The sequence below is a fragment of the Rissa tridactyla genome, chromosome 4 (assembly GCF_028500815.1).
Source record: "Rissa tridactyla isolate bRisTri1 chromosome 4, bRisTri1.patW.cur.20221130, whole genome shotgun sequence".
Lineage (NCBI taxonomy): Eukaryota > Metazoa > Chordata > Aves > Charadriiformes > Laridae > Rissa > Rissa tridactyla.
The window spans coordinates 7,572,592-7,589,635 of record NC_071469.1 but is presented as its reverse complement, the minus strand read 5'-3'; the positions used below and the strand labels follow the sequence as shown (position 1 = coordinate 7,589,635).

The window sequence follows — 17,044 nt, the reverse complement described above, 5'->3', positions numbered from 1 at the left end:
TGACATTAAACATTTGAATTTGAAATTGAGTTGGAATTGAATTGAGAATTGGCTTTGCGTACTAGAGGAAGTTAAAGTTTTAAAAACTCTTAATTGGATATTCGATTCTTTAAAACATTGAGATAACAAGTAATCATGAACATTAGCAACTTTGCTCAGAAATAAATAGACTCTTTTCAAACAATATTTTTACAGTATAATTTTAATATTAACGTGTTCTTACCAAAAATGCTACTGGTGTCGACACAAACATTTTCATACATCTTGGGAGGTGCAGTGGAAAAAAATAATCCATATACTAGTGCTTTGAAAATCTTTCTGTTGAACACAAAATAAATGCAATTAAATAGCTTTTCTTCAATTGTTTGTTTGAATTCACATTTAAAATGTTTTGGACTATTATCTGGTATTATATTATGGAAATACATTTCTCTTGTGCAGAATGTATATAACAAACTATTAAGAAAAAAAAAAAAAACATAAATCAGAAATAATACATTAGCATGGGAAAATGTGAAGTAGTGCAAGGGCAACTTCCCAATCAGAAATAGGAAGGATGTAGTAATTTCTTCTTTCCTTTAAAGACGAAATAAATTATTCAAGAATCCAATTCCTTCTCCCTAAAGTCATCTCAGAAGTATGCTTGGCAAATGTTAGTAAGAGCTGACCTAAGACCTTAGCGAACAAATAAAAAGGAAGATTTATACAGATCCCCTCACACCTTTGGCGCATTGATATTTTATTATTTATAATTTGTTCAAGATGTTGGGAAGGAAATAGTGTTTTGCATGAAGATGGAAAAAAAAAAAAAACCCAAACATTACCCATGTGCTACACAGTGATCATTATTCCTTATATAAAAATCCATATTTCACATTTAACATAATTGCACGGACTTCAACTTGTCAGCAGGAAGGAGCAACGCAGTTCATGTGATTTGCTTCTTATTTTTCATGTTATAAGTTGAGAGTGGTATTTTTTTTTTTTAAATCTCCCATTTAATATAAATATATGTTGCCTTGTGTTAGTGTCTCAGAAGTTTCTTTTTAAATAATTTGGGGAAGTGGGTGGAAAAGTTAATTGGTGGCAAAATAACGTTTCTTTCATATGAAATGTAAGCTTAGAGCATCTAAGAGGAAGAGGAGTGTACTAGGTCTGCTGGTAATAAATGTTATATATTGCTTTTTAAATCTACGTTAACACATTTGAAAGAAAATTTTTTTTGAGATAAAATCCCTCTGCAAAAATGAGATGCTACTCACGTAGAAAACAGTAAGACTTATGAGGGAAAATATTAATTCCTCTTTAGTGTGTAAGCTTATGAAGTTAATAATTACATATCTTTTGAACTCAAAAGTATCTAAGGATGTACGCAGTATCCATGCGTTATCCACATTTGGAAATTTCAAATTCATTACCAAACTACAAGCTTAGTCACTACGCGTTTAAAATGGTAGTGATGCAGAAAAACACCTGTACTTAAAGGAAACTGCTGTATTCTGCACATCATAAAACATGAGGCACCGGTCATTGCAGAGTCTTTTTTTAATGACACTATAACCTCTTGCTGGCAGTTCTTTTAGAGGGAGCCATGACATTGTTCAAATACAATTGAGTTGTTATTGAGTGTTTTCCAATAAAAATTAAAATGCTTTAAGTCATATAAATAACTCTTCTGATTGTAAGCACTGTCACCAAAAGGCTGAAGCAGCTGAATCATTTCTGTAGAATAGGAAAAGCTGTGAAAGCAGGGCCTTAACTTCTCGTGGGTTTTTTTGGAAGTAACCACATTTGACTATTTGATCCTGGAGAATGAAGTCAAACTAGCAATTGATGCGGGGGAAAAAAACATCTGAAAAGAGTAAGGGGAATGACAGCAAAGATGAAAGAGTAGGGATTTTTATTTGAGGTTTTGTTGAAGTTCTTACAGAAATAAGTTTTGAAAAATATATTCAGAAAGTGCTTAGTTTATTGTATTAAGTGGTTTTGATATTACCTTGTTATAAGATCTTTCTTTCTATTAGGAGTTTCAAAATAACAAAGAATTTCAGCTCAATTGCACTCTGTTTCTAATGAAGAATTTTTCCTTGGAAAGGTTCTCCTATGTATTAAATAATATCAAGTCATAGTGGGAGAGGAAAAGATCAAGATACTCTCTTGGCCATTCATTCAACATCTATTTCTGTGGTCAAGTTATCAAGGTAGTGAATTTTTGTGCTTAAAAACTCTGCTTTTTAGAGAAAGCTAATGAAAGCTCATCAGCTTTGCCAAAGCACATGTAGTCTTCACTACAGGAGTAGACCTCTTTCTATCTTGTTTTTCCTTTTACCTTTGAAGCCTTTAAACACTTTCTGCATAATGTCTTACTCTGAGAGTCAGAGATGTGTGTTACTAGCTGACTGTTAAGCAGCAACCTCATCCAACCAAGTAATATTGCTTAGGCATCTGTATCTACAGGAGCACTACTAGGGGTACCAGAAATAGCTCTCAGAAAATTCACAATTTGTCCTAAGCTAATGTTCCCTGCTCCTCTGGTTTGTTTAGACAGTGCCGTATTAACACAGCTATGCATGACAAGTAATTTGATCTAACAAACAGTTGTTTTGCAGTGCATGCTAACACTCTCTAGATAAAATGATTCAGGGAGTATTTTGTGAAGAGCTCAACAGAGTATCTGAATTTTAAATTTCTGATTGCACTTATTTAATGTGGGTTTTTTCTTCCTCCACCAGTTCAGGATTTTAAAAATAAATACCCTCAAAATGAAACATTTGAATTATATTTCACTTTCAAGTTGTTCAAGTAAAAATAATTTTAAACTACTTAGGCAACATTCATTTATCTCACTGAGTGTTTTCATATATACTTTTTTAAATATTGTTTTTCCTTGGTAATTTAATTTTTGTTTCTTAAAATATGACTGAAAACACATTATTTTCAAAACCTCTACTCTTGTTCACTTTCATTATGCAGCCTTAACATGGGGTTTCCATAACATGTCTTAACCATAGTTTCACTATACATTAATAGGGAAGATATTTTTTTAAACACTTGTTTCATCAATGTATACTCCTATTTGTAAGCATTCGCCCATAGTAACTATTTACAGAGACTTTAATTATAAACTAGAATTGTTGTTTTATAGAGGAAATGCTTGTTTTCCGCTATCATTTTTGTTTACAAATATGTAAAAAAAAAAATAGATTAAGCTTTTGTATGCTTCATGAAACCATAAATGTGCGACCTTGTGAACAACTCAACTATTTGTGTTCAGTAAAGCACAAGTTATGAAAACAAAAGTTCCTTTAAAAATGTATTCTGCCCTGATTCTTGGGTGTTGGTTAACGACGAGCCATACAGTATTCATAGAGTATGGACTGGTGGGTGGAGAGCTCTGACTGGTATTTGCAAGTGTTTCTGTGAATGGGAAAGTTCTTGGCATTGTTTCAGACATCCCATTTCCGGAAGCCTTACTGTACATTACCATTGAGAGAATGAAATTGATTTACAGGAGGAAAAAAAAAAAAAAAAAAAGGCATCCATTACCTCCCCTTGTCACAAACATCCGAAAGTAAAGTCAATTTATTATTTTGTGTGGCAGGAAATATTAGGGTGTAGTTGTATGTAGTAAAAGATTTGATTAAAGTAGGAAAAGCATGCGTCTTGTATATAGGAAAGATTTGTCTTATATTGAGCAGGTTTTTCACACTGTCCCATAGGACTTTTAGGTATTTTTTTTTTCTCATGCCATGTAAAACAGTGCACCTGACCACTGTGGCTCAGAAGAATGCAGCCTAGATTTTAGCCTTTTTCAGTTCACAGCTGTCGTTTGCGCAACTTGTGAAACTGGCCATCACAGTGACACCTTTGGGTCACATGAATATTAAATAATTGAAATGCAGTCACTAGGCCTCACTTGTAATTTGGAATTCCGTGAGTCAGTTGTTAAAAGAATGAAAATGCATGATTAGTATTGTAATTGGATCAATCATTGGTAGACCAGAAATGTTTATTGAAATGAATACATTAATATTTGATTTCACTTAGCAGAACAACCTGGTAGACTTAATTTAGCACAGTTTCCAGAAATAATCGCCTTGTGCATGTATTAACATGAGTTCCAGAAGAAGAGAAGACTTGGCCGTTATTTTGTCCCAAGCATCAATTAGAACTAACCCAATTTATCAGAGTCGTTTTGTCATGAACTCTGCTCACTTTTGCTGTGACTCAGGTTTCACAAATACTGCATTCTGCTTTTCATATTAACTCACAGGGCTGTAAATATCTAATCTTGCTATGTTTCTCTCCTGATAAATCAGTTCTTCTGAGTAGTCTTTTGTGACAGATAATACAACAAACTAATGACCAAAACCACCTAATGCTGTTTGATGGGGGGTGGTTGGTCAGTGGAGGATGACTTTTATTTTTAATTTCCGAGTGAATCTCTTTAAGAAAAATAATATAAAAAAAATCTGACAATTATCTTTTATAATCATCAGCCTAAAATTAAAGATCAGCAAATGTGGTCTATTCTCTAAAATATACTTGGAATAATGCTTATTTTTAAAGAGAAGTGTTGTAGCTGAAAGCACTAGCTAAGGAAATACAATTTTTCTTTTAAGCTACTCCATCAGGTTAACTGCGGATGTTCCTGTAAAGTATACAGTGATTCATTTTTGTATATGAAATACAAAGTAAACTTAATACCACTGAATCATGATGATCATTCTGATGGAAAAGATTGAACTGGCTGTAAAACCTCAAGCAAATATAAACCATAAACATCATTTCCCTGGTTTATTATGGAGTGGGTTTGGAGATTTTCTTTAGAGTTGTTTGTCTTTCAGTAGAAAAGTAATGACAACACTTAATGATTAGCATTAGACATCCATTCATGAACTATTTAGATTTGTTCCTTAAGAAAATAAGAATAGCTGTACTCGGTCCACCACTAGCCAGTAGGACAGTCTTAAGACAGACAGGGGTAACAGGACAAATCTAGAGTCAGCCGACTTGCAGTTTCCAGTGCCAATGCAATGGGATCAATGGGATTTCCCCAATCACATGTAATAATTGCCAGTAGATATCTTCCAAGTTTGTCAATTCTGTGTTTTGTAACCCATTTATACTTAAGGGATTTGCCACAGCGTGCTGCTGTGGGCTCAACAGTGTAATTGTTCTGTGGGAGGTAAGTATTTCTCTTAGTGTTAAAATTAGTATGTGATATGAAAGGGGTATCTACTGTTTGTAACTGCAAGAAATAAAACAATTCCGTATTAACATCATCTGTGATGTTTTATTAAGGTATTATATATTACCTCAGTTATTTTTAATTAGGAATGTGCTGTTACATCAATTTTCTGTTTACTCATTGGAATATTTAGGCAATAAGACAAAGCATGTGCTAAAACATATAACATATACATACATCCCACCTACAAGCGCTTAACAATATCATGCTAAAATTGACTATCCTGGGGGAAAGCGTTGCCTAAAATTATCATACAAATACTTTGGTTTTAGTAGGCATGACCTGCTATGAAATGAATGTCTCTTTTGTGTTGCGTTAGTACTGGAAGTTCACATTTGCCACTTGAAACACTTCAGTCCTTTGTTCTGGAGCCTTGTCTTTTTCCCTTCTAGAATAGGATTTAGGGGAACTTGTTCCCCCTTGTTCTAGCTGTCCCATTGCAATAGAAGCCATGTAGTGACAGACGTCCACGTTTTCTAAAACCATTTGCTGAAACATTCAGTGCTTGTTTTGACAACATTATGCTAAAATTGAATGAATTTAGTGTATACGAAAGACAAGGTATGGTGTTTCAATTTGAGGCATATTACTTTTGCGTCAGCTTGAGGTATGAAATATTCTCTTTCAATGAGAATTTTTATATATATAAATCTTAAAGTATGCCTCTTATTATTAATGTTTTTTTAATAATATTGAGTAGCCTTTGAAGTATTTGAAAATAGGTTCTCACAAATAAAAAATGAAATAATGATTTATTTTTTTTTTTAAGGAGAAACACTTTTGATATGACCACTTGAAGTCATCTGAAATCTATAGTAGTATTTTTGCAGGGCCTATTGTTGTCTGGGTCCATTTTATTTAAACTTCTCAATGGCAGGTATTAAAAGCACCTGCAAAAAACTAACAACTTGCTTCAGTATCTTGCTTCCTTATTAAGACAAATAAAACCACTGGCATTCCTCGTGGGCTTAAATGTTTTTCTTGCTGTGTTTATGTTTAGTTTATATCGTAACTGTTCGGAGCTGTATTCTGTATAACAGCAAGCTAACACAGAATTGGGGTATCGAATTTGGGATTTGTTGTGACATCATATTTGGTTTACGTTATTTAGTGAAACCAAGTTAAATATGATGATGATGCTTTTGTTTACTTCCTTGTTTACTGTGTTAGGAGCAACTTAATGCTTTCACAAAAAGCTTTGAAAAGGGACACTTCTTGAATATTTTATATGGTTTCCAATACTTAACTGGCAAGAAAAGCTAGTTTTGCTTTAACTTTGTTTTACAATGAGTTTCATTCCAGAAATAAATAGATGCTAAAAATAGGTCTTGGTTTTTACTAACAGATTATATTTGCCCTATATAGAAGCGCTGCAACTATCTTTTCATTAATGTACTTGTATTACAGTATGAAATACTGTTTATCATGATAAAATTCAACAAATTATTAATGTTGGCAATACTTTTGTGTTCTTTACCTATTTAGTTCATGGTTTAAATGCTTGCATTTACAGTTAATTTAAAAACACTTCCAGTATTTAGTCCTGCAAAAGCTTCTAAAACTTGGCACTCGCCAAAATGTTTCTCCATCAGACTTCCTGCCTAGTAACTTTAGGACATTAGCAAAACCTCAGTGTCTTACAGTAAGCAAACTTTCTGAAACTGGAACCTCCCTGTCCTAATGTAACAACAGACCAATAGAATTCTAACCATTATTTTTCCCGAAACATGCATTCAAATGCATATAAGGCAGGGGAAAAACCTAAAAAATAAATATTTTAAAACGTCTCCTGAAACGTTTAATGGATAGTTATTTCAAACACTAGATTGGAATCCTTAGATTAAGTTTATTTTCTTGTATTTAAGAATATAATCTGTCCAGAAATCTTTAAGAGTTTTTAGCCTTAATTTTGGTTGTGATGACTAGAAAATTATTTTGTTTTTGAAAGAAAGGAATGTTAGTCTTTTACGTAGGAAAAAATCGTATTCTACTCATGAAACCAAAATTAAAGAGCAAGCACAATGAAGCATAGCATTGTTGATACCGTCACAGAGTACATATTGAACAAAGTTCATAAAAAAGTTTCTTGCTTGTTACCAAGAAAATTCTACCAAGCCTTGGAGGAAAATATTTTAATCAAAAGTATGCTTATATTATTTCTGGTGGATATCAAAATTATTTGAGGAACACATAGGCCTTGGTTTACTTCCCCTTTCCATTTCACTGCTCATGGAGAATATTCTGAATTAGTTTAAAGTGTAGATTAAAATCAAGCTACTGTGTCTCAACAATCTGCTGCACTTCACCTGGTGAATGCTGACCATGAATTAGACTGAGATTAGGTATGAGAAAATAATGTATTTTGCTTTTTAACCAAAAAAAAAAAAAAATCCTTTACATATATATAATGAAGTGAACCCATACAGAAATTCACAATTCAGTTATTTCATGTCAAATTGTCCTCTCAGACCTGAGTTTTCTGTGTTTGTGTTTCTTCAAACCTGAAAACAGTGTAATAGAATTGTAATTGTTCGTGTAGTTATCCAGGCCTCTTTTCCCATAACCAGTTAGCTTAAATAAACCTGCTTTTATTGTTCATGCATTGTTGGATAACGCAACATCACGTATTGAACCACCATAGTTTAAACATTGTTCTTTCTAAAACTGAGCGCTTAAGTGAGGAGTAAATGTTTGCTTTGTTTTTTCAATGCTTTCATTATTGAATTAAGTCCTGGCAACATAGAATAGACTTGTGGCCTATATATTAGCATCTAATTTACTTGCTACTTGTACACACTTTGATACTACCCATTCCATCCTCCCAGAACAGGTCTTTAAATCCTTTCCTCTCTCCTCAAAGCTCTAATTTGTATCTTCTAATTGGGCATCATGTCATGTAGCTGGGCCTGAGGAATCCATCATATGGTACGTCTGGTTCCAAAGTGTGTACAAAAGCTAGTGCTGAGATCATCCTTCATCCTTTGGCAGCTTTGCTTCAATGAGGCTCTTATTTGGGCCTTTTCCCCAGGACACCTGATTTCTGAGGGTACTTGGGGAACTGGCGTTCTTAAAGCTTCTGGCCTGTGGCAAATTGGGTTGCAAGTGGGTGACAAGGCCAAAATGAAAGGGGGGCTGAGAAGTGGTAAACAGTCAGAGGAAACACTACACTAACTTATGCTTTGCTTTTTTACTAAGAAATCAAATTGGGGGGGGGGAGGGATGTGGATAATGCAATATGTGGTTTTAATTCATTTTCCTCCTCTTCAAAGAATTTTTATGGAACACCTGAAGTGCTGTAAATGCTAAGACATGAGAGAGGACTAAAGAAGCATTCAGACTGAGGAGTTCAAACTAACTTTCTTACTCTGAGGCAAAAATAGAATGGAACTTTACAAGAAATAAATATTTATCAACACTGTCATATGAATACCATAGTTAAATCCTGGGTAACTTGCAGCAATTTAAAAAGCAGATCTTTTTAGAGTTTAATTGCTGATAGGAATAGAGTAGGCAATGCAGAAAGGGGGAGTAAGATGGTGTGGCTACCAGCTGAAGTGAGGCCAATCTGCAGACATCTTAAGGATAGTAGTCTTCATGTCTTAAAATAGCACTAAAAGATAAATATAGAAGCACTTGGGGTTTTGACAGCCCTCTACCTACTCTTGATTTGTTTAAAAAAAAAAAAAAAATTCTTAATTTTTTGTTATTAACTACTTAAGTCACCACTAGCCTAGCCATTTGAACAGTGGTCTGTGTCTTAAAATGATTCTTCTTTCCTGAAAACTTAAATAAAAGAAAGGCCTTTCTCTCTTACTTTGGAGACTGCCTTTATTACCACCTACTTGAAAATAAAAATATTATGACACTTCAAGAAAAACAATATAAATCAGGATGAATGGGAATGGCCAATTACTGCTGTGTTGCTTGCTTTGTTATTTTTAGGGGTGGGGGGTTTAGTAAACACCTTTTTTCCAGAGTTGATATATCGAGATGATAGGATCCAAGTAACTTCTTTCTTTCCCCTTTTCCAAAATGCTACTTTCTCATCTGCAACGTCAAAGAATTTTGTTCCTCTAAGTGATTTTGTGTCCTTCTTTTTACAACAGTCTCTCTCATTCTACTGCATGGTAGGGAAAAAATGGCCGTGTTCAGGAGGCAGCTGTAGATTACTGGGATAGTATCATCTTAAATTAAATTAAGAGTTGTGTCATGATAATGCGATCATTTTCAATGCTCTTACTCCTCCATCCCCTGTTGTCATGTGTCATATCATACCTGTGGTTACTCGTAATATCTCTGGGATTAACTATATCAGCCTATGCATGTTTATAATACTTTGAGTGCCACAGAACAAATGCTACCATCTGGTCAATGCTGCAATAGAAATAATTTTGGTTATATGATCAAATTAATATGTAAATGAAATAAACAGAATTTGTAATAATTTCTGCTAATAAACATATTTCAGCAGGGAAGAGGAAGGGAAAAAGCAAGACTTAAGTAGTAAGTACAGGTAAATGTGCTAACCATTGTTGCCTATGCTGCACAGGTACAACTTTTGGTACACCGTCACAAGAAATGAATATGAGTACACAACAAATCATAGAATATGCAGTACCACCACAGAAAAGAACTAGGCGGAAGCTAATGGACTCTCCAATCACAGCTCAAAGTCCTGCTCCATCCAAACAATCCAGTCTCCGTCATCTGGAGGATTCTCTTACCAAGGAGGTCCGCCCTATTGTGTATACGCCAGAATTTTGCAGAAAGCCAGTACAAAGCTGCTGTACGCAGACTGTGGTAAAGAAACCTTTACACCTTGCAGGCCTTCAGGAAGCCAGTGCATGTAATATAGATATGCCAGTGAAAAAGGCGAGTGTTACGGACTCCACATGTTACATAATCCCAGAGTGCAATGAAGATGACATGAACTCAACAGTAATTCTCTATGAAGAGACAGGTGAAACAGCTGAAAATTCTACTGACTCATCTGTGAAGGAGTCACAGCCACGCAGCAATAGCATTCTGCAAAGGTATTTTCCATTTATATGGGCAAGGAATATTACCCAACAAAACAACTTAATCCTGTTTATTTTCATAGCTGGGTTTTGCCATTGATGTAAATTTTGTTTGTAAACCCAACATTTTGAAAATCAAACCCTCAATTTTAATCAGCATCAGATTCAATTCTGCCATTATTTGAAATCAACAGAGGAAGGTGAAAGCTGATCCTGTTTTACAAGATATGTACCAAAAGGAAAATACAGGACTTTTGAAATTGTTTGTGATGCCTCAGCCTAGTTACTTTCTCTAAGCCTTAATTTTCCTATCTGGAAAACAGATACCTTAACTTCTTTGACACTGAGAGATGCCATTGTTAAAGCTGCCATGTATGTGTGAAGTCCTGCGAAGATATCTCAAGTAATATTATTGAGAGAAATTTCTGGTATTGTTTTTCAACTTAACATATATTTATTTACAGTTAAGAACAATTTCACTTGACCCTTACCCAGAATAGATTTTACAAAAATAGAATTCTTTGATTTCAGACTTGGTCTCTCTTCCTTAAAAAACAAAAATCCTACTTCAGTACTTGAGAAGCCCTCGTATATGGCAATGACTTCTGCTGCTGCGAGAAAAAGAAAGGTATTAAGGTAAGATTAAACTAATTCTTCTATACAGATGAGTCTGTATTAATTTTGTGTGTTCTCGCTTCAGTTTTGGTATTGTATTTCAAATCTGAAAACCTCTTATCAAGTCATCTGGATCTACATATGAAATGTTCTGACTCAAATATGTTTGACCATTCAATTATTTATGTTTTTTTCCTGGCAAGTTGAGTAGAATCTCTTTTACTCTTGGTTTAGGAACTTCTGTTATTTTAACAAGTACAAACGAACATCATGTCTTCCATATCTGCTGTCTAATCCAAATAGAAAGATGGCACACAATTCTGAAAAGAGAAATTGCATTGTCAATTAAAAATCTAATTTATTTGAAAACTCCCGTTTCGTCACTTCTGGTTTATGTCCTGAAAGAGCCTTGTTAGTAGGAGCAGCAGAAAAGCTGAAACTGAACAGACACTAAGTGGAAATGTACTACTTTTTTTTTTTTGTTAATATATTTAAGGATTAGTTATCAGATCAGGACTGATAAAACATAGGCCTTTTTCCTTTTTCTTTTTTTCTTTCCAAAAGCAAAAATTGATACAACCTTTTTTTTAATCATATTTAATCACCTGTTGCTAGACAGTGAGTGGAACTGCCAGCTCATACGTCTTCAGAAGAATGTTTTAAGACTGTTGGAACAAGTTCTATAGATAGAACACAGGGTGTGGAAGAAACTTAAGCACTTTTTTGGTTTATTAGCGTCTTTGACATAAAAAAAAATCTTCCTAGAAGGTCACAGATTTACCTGATGCAATTTCATCTTCCTGTTCTAATTGTTATTAATTGTTGTTCTAAACTGTTTTCCTAGAATTGCTGTAGGATAAGGAATAAACTGTATTGCTCTGTGATGAGAAAAAAGGCACATCTTATGTTTTCAGTTTTCCAAATAGTTTATTATGAATTTAGCAAAATAAATCACCTGCTTTCTGAAACTGAGCTAGTTTTCTAGGTTCTCTTTAGGGAGAGATATGAGAACTTTCAGAGCCTGATTTATCTTAAGGTAAATGTTATAAGACAGACTTCAGCAGTACATTTTTTTATAATAACTGCGTAATGATTTCCAAACTTACACGTGCTTATCTCTTCCCAAAAGACTAGCTCTTTCTGCGCTTTTATCTTGTTCCTTCTGTGTCTCAAACATGTACTTCCCAGTTTCCAAGCTAGAATAACACTACAGGAAAATGCCACAACTTTTTTTCCTTTTGGGGAAAGTCCCTTTCTGCCTTAGACTGTTAACTGTCTGTAAAGCAAAATTCTTTTTTGTTTTATCTAGCAGTTGGAGATGAAGAGAAGGAATGAAAGCTGCTTATTTGTGAAGGACGAAAGGAATATGCTCTTACTTTTCAGATAGCGCCTCCTTTCCTTTCTCCTCTTTACTTTTACCCCCTTTCTCCCATGCTTTCCCTGTTTGAAGTAGTTCAGTCATTCATCTCCTACTAACATTAAAATAAAAATATAAATTTTAGACATATTCTGTCCCTTAGAAGTACAATTTGAAGCAGTCATATTGCTAGGACAAGGGATAAGAGACAAGTCATCCATAATACAGAGGCCGCTTTTACTAAATAGCGTTCCATTCTTACTGGTGTTCTCTTCCAAGAAGCATGCATGAATAGATCTTATGTCTGGCACAAGGCAGGTCTTAGTCTTTACTGCTTGCTGTGTATTTTCATTTATTATTATTAAGAAAACTAGTGTAAGTTAGGGGACTGTAAAGTGGAAATAATACAATATCATTAGAGGAATGGGAAAAGCACAGAAACTGGGGACATAACTAGAATTAGCTTGTTTATGAGGCTGTTTTACAGAGTGGAACTGACAAAAGTTAGCGAGGCAAGTGTAAAAGGGTGAGATCAGATAGGTTCATAATTTTCACTGTAGATCTTAACTCCATCACATAAAAGGCTTTCAAATACAGAGGGTTTGTCTTAATGAATTTGAAGCTCCAACAGCTTTCTTGCAGCTTAGCTAAAAAGTCTGCTGTGAAGCCACCCCCTCCAACTCTGTTGGAGGCTGTAGAAAAATTATTGTAACAATAAAAAATGCGATTTGTTCAATAAACACAGCTTGGTCATTTCAAGGATTTCATGCATGCGTTAAGATTATTTCTTAGTATAATTTGCATGCAATGACCATCAAACTGGCTTCTGTTGTTTCCAAAAAAACTGTGACATATTGGTCTGCATTTTAACGTAAATGGCAACATTAGTTCTTATTTTCACAGTTGAAACATTCTTGTAAAGCTTTAAAAAGGAAAAGGGGGAATAAGAGCCATATACATACATCATGAATAAATAAGTTTATTCCTTGCATTCTGTTATAAACTACCAATACTGGAAAATATCATTTAATATACTTCTACATTGCAAGGCCTAAACTACTGTAACGTAGCTTAATCACTTCAGTGAAAGCAAACTCTTTTCTGGATGTTTTTCCAGTTCTACATCAAACACTGGGTTAGGCAGCCTGCAAGACCCTGTTTCTGCCAAACGCATTCGACAAGAGAGCCATATAGCTTTGCGAGTACCCAAAATAGCAGGTAAGTGTCAAAACTTGAATGTATGACACCGCATTGGTAATTGTTTGTACAGGACATACAAAATTGAGGTTGATATTCAGCATTTTGCCAATTTAACAGCATGTGTTGCTGTGATCAGTACACTAAGACATTGTTTTGAATAGTATATCCGTTCATTAAAAAAAAAAATTAAAATCTGAATGTCTAACCACTTCTCTCGATGGTATCTAATCAAAACTCGATATTACTACAAGCTTCTTGGGAGAACCTTTTCCTGACAGTTAAGGTCTTCTACCAAAAACTATTTGTGTACTTAGTGGGAAATGTGGTGAACTTTATTACCAATTTTATCTTTGCCAAGGGTGGTTTATCAAGAAATAAAATCCTCTAATCATTTCCATACCTGTTTTTAACTGTTTGCTTTGTTTTGTAACACTGCACTGATTTGTTTTACAGATATGTTTTTTTCAGAGACTTATTACTTAAACTTTGTGGCTATTTTGGGCCAACGCAATAGCCGAGGAAAAAATACTTTAAAGCAATATTAGGAATTATTTTGCTTCTAACAGATTGCTGATAATAGTACTATCAGGTGGTATTCCCTGAAAGTCTGCTGCAATTACATGGCTTCTCTCTAAGGTATATAAGTCTTTACTGTAACAAAGTCAGTTGCAAATAATTTTTTCAGTAAATGTGTACTAAGGTCTTTTGTTCACAAACTTCCAAAAACCTCTGCCTTTCCTGGTGCATGGCATTAAGTTGCTTGGCACCTACAGTGGATCTTAATGCACTAAATCCTTACAATTTTCCTTTTCTCTCTACCCACTTGTCTCCTTTTCCTCTATCTTCAGAAATACAGGTAATGATCTTTGTTAGTACAGCTTCTTGGGCAGTTTAGAGGAGGTCAAAGATTGTTTAAAGTTTTAGTCTGCCGTTCTTATGAGATAGTCCACTTGTGTAGCTTTTCCCAGTGGCATAGGCAATACTCCAGTTTTACAGCACATACGTGTGTTTCACATAAGAACTGATGGGAGGGAGCAAGTATGTATGAATATGTATTATTCTCCATTCATGAGAAATGTTGAGGTTCTATTACAATAAATTTTCTGAAAAATGTAAGTCTGAGGCTAAACATTGTCTAACAAATAGTTACTTATTTGGCAAAACGCATACACGGTTACCTCAGTATCAATTTCCGCTACTAAAGACTGGGTTATGAAGTGACCAAAATCAATCAGTACTGTGGTATTATTAAACTATGTAAGGAAGCACCACAGTCTGAAACAGATAATAGATTTTTTGATTCTTCAAAGTTTAACTGAATGTAAAGTATATTTTATGTTCAAAAGCATGCATTACAGGAGAAGAATGAAATATGACCAAATACCTAAGAGGAAGAGCTGCTTTCAGATTAAATAGACAAAACTTTCTTTAATGACATAGTGTTCACTTTTCAAAACTGTTCTATAATAATAAGGATTAAAAAAATTTTCACATATTTCTACAATTTCATGTAGACCACTGTGGCTTTTTAATAGCATCTCGTGTCAATTAAGGGTCTAATCATTGTACTTTCTAGGCAATTAGCACACTGGATTACTGAGCTGAGAGTGATTGCATTTTTGCTTAGCAAAATTAGGCTTTCAATAAGGAAAAGAAATATGTCTAAAAATTCTTAGACATATTCTGAAAAGGAGATAGGCCAAATTCTGCTTGTGTTTATTGAATGAGTGTTTCCTATTTGTAATAACATTTCTTTTTTCACTAGGAATTAAAACAAGGAGCTGGAAGCAAGAACAGGATGTGCCAAGAAACCTAGTTAGAAGCTTTTCTGAAGGAAATGTAGCATTGGGTGTTAAATCAAGGACATCAAAAAATCTTCTACTTCATGTTTGTAAGAAAAAAAATAGGATTTAGTTCTGAGTTCATCCATATTCCGTCAATCCATCCAGGACTGATGGATAGCAAATGAGAACAAGGTGACTTCCGTTTTCCTCCTGTGAATTGATTTCTGTTACAGACGTCTGTCTCGGTAATGCACTATTTCAGAAAGAACCACTTTTTGGAAATTGAAGGATTTTGTTAAATTCTGAAATAAAATAAGTTCTTTTCTTGTCTCCTGTTAAAGCTTACAAATGGCTTTTGGGTATTAACAAACGAATATGGAATTTCATTTGGACTTGTGAATGGAGAAGTGCACAGTAAACCTTTTGCCATAATGTTTGTGAGCATTTCCCTGTGTTTGTGACTAACAGATTAATACTTCAGACAATGCAAGTCTTTAAGGGGATCAGTGGTGCTGTAATTTTTAGATGCTAGTTTAAATTGCTTACCTACAGTCAGTCTTAAATTTCTAATGAGAATTTTGTGATACAAATGTTAGAAGAATTGTTTTAACCTGCTAAATTGTCTTCACTGAAACTTCCTAATGTTAAAGTTGATTTTCATTTGGAAGCAAGTCACACAGATGTTAATATTAAAATGTGTTCATGCTTAGCATTAGGATGCTAGACTTTATTCTTGGATATGTTATCGTGGATAGATACTAGCAAAGTAGTACCAGGAGACAAAGATATTTATAAAAAGTGTTTGTAAGGAAGTATTATGTGTACATTTTTTAGCCTTTCTATTTTTAATCTGTTACTTGGTTGTAAATGTTCCTGGTTTATTTTTCAGGTTTTTAATTCAGTTGTAAATAGGATAATTACATTAATTACTTTGAATAAAATTTTAATAAGAGCAATATAATGTGAATTGAACTTCTGGGGGAAAAAAAAGTGCCTTTTTGCCTCTTCTGTTTTGAAAAATGTCTGATATAAGTACACGTAGTTCATATTGTATCTCCTGATAAGTGATTAATATTCAGAGACAAAGTAGTTATATGCAGTTGTATTGTAGCCTTGACAGCCTGCCCATCCTTAAGAACACCATTCTAATGTGTTTGGTCTGTACAAATGTAAGTGTATACATGAATTTCCCCAAACTAAGGAGAACTACGGGAAGAAGCCCAGTAACTAGTTCCAGTGGTGTCAAACGACCGTCTAGAGCAAGGAGCTTGCAACCCAATCAGTTTAGCAACATGAAGTGTGGTGCAGAAGAATGTCCTGGCTTTCAGCAATAGGAATGGGCTCAAAAGAGCTTCACAGGTTGTTATCATTATTGTTATTCTATCACAAGCTTTCCTGTGATAGAGAACTGGACTCCATGATCTAATAGCTTTTATCAAATTTGTTCCTGAAATTGATTCAGTATTCCAAACGTTTATGGTTTTATACTTTTATTTTTGGTCTCTATAGTCTTTGATATTTACACAAACTAATATAAACCTTCTTCCCAGTAATACCTCCCCCTAGCTATCGAATGTGGCGTGTTTATTCTTAACACACGGAGGGGGATTTTTCAGAAGGCTGCTGAAGAAGGAAATGGTAACTGCCTGTATAAGCTTTCAGGACCACTTGTGGGGGGAGCAGGTAACATTGCAGAGCCTGACTTCATCAGGGAAGTTCAAAGAGGAAGGAATGATTGCTTGAGAAATAGGCATTGCTAGTTAAAAATAATGAGATGAGAAAACGTGAATCCTCCTATTTGCATTCTAAAGGGACTAAA

The 17,044-nt window shown here is 34.3% G+C and overlaps 1 protein-coding gene across 1 annotated transcript in view; it reads left to right on the top strand.

Moving 5' to 3' along the window:
- KIF18A (kinesin family member 18A) overlaps positions 1-16,727 on the top strand; it is a 42,878-nt gene extending 26,151 nt beyond the window's left edge. Inside the window, exons 13-16 of the mRNA XM_054198209.1 lie at positions 9,801-10,284; positions 10,801-10,905; positions 13,359-13,459; positions 15,207-16,727. Coding sequence (XP_054054184.1) covers positions 9,801-10,284; positions 10,801-10,905; positions 13,359-13,459; positions 15,207-15,355 — 839 coding nt within the window. The 3' untranslated portion in view covers positions 15,356-16,727. The remainder of the gene's footprint in view (positions 1-9,800; positions 10,285-10,800; positions 10,906-13,358; positions 13,460-15,206) is intronic.
- Positions 16,728-17,044: the final 317 nt, after the last annotated feature.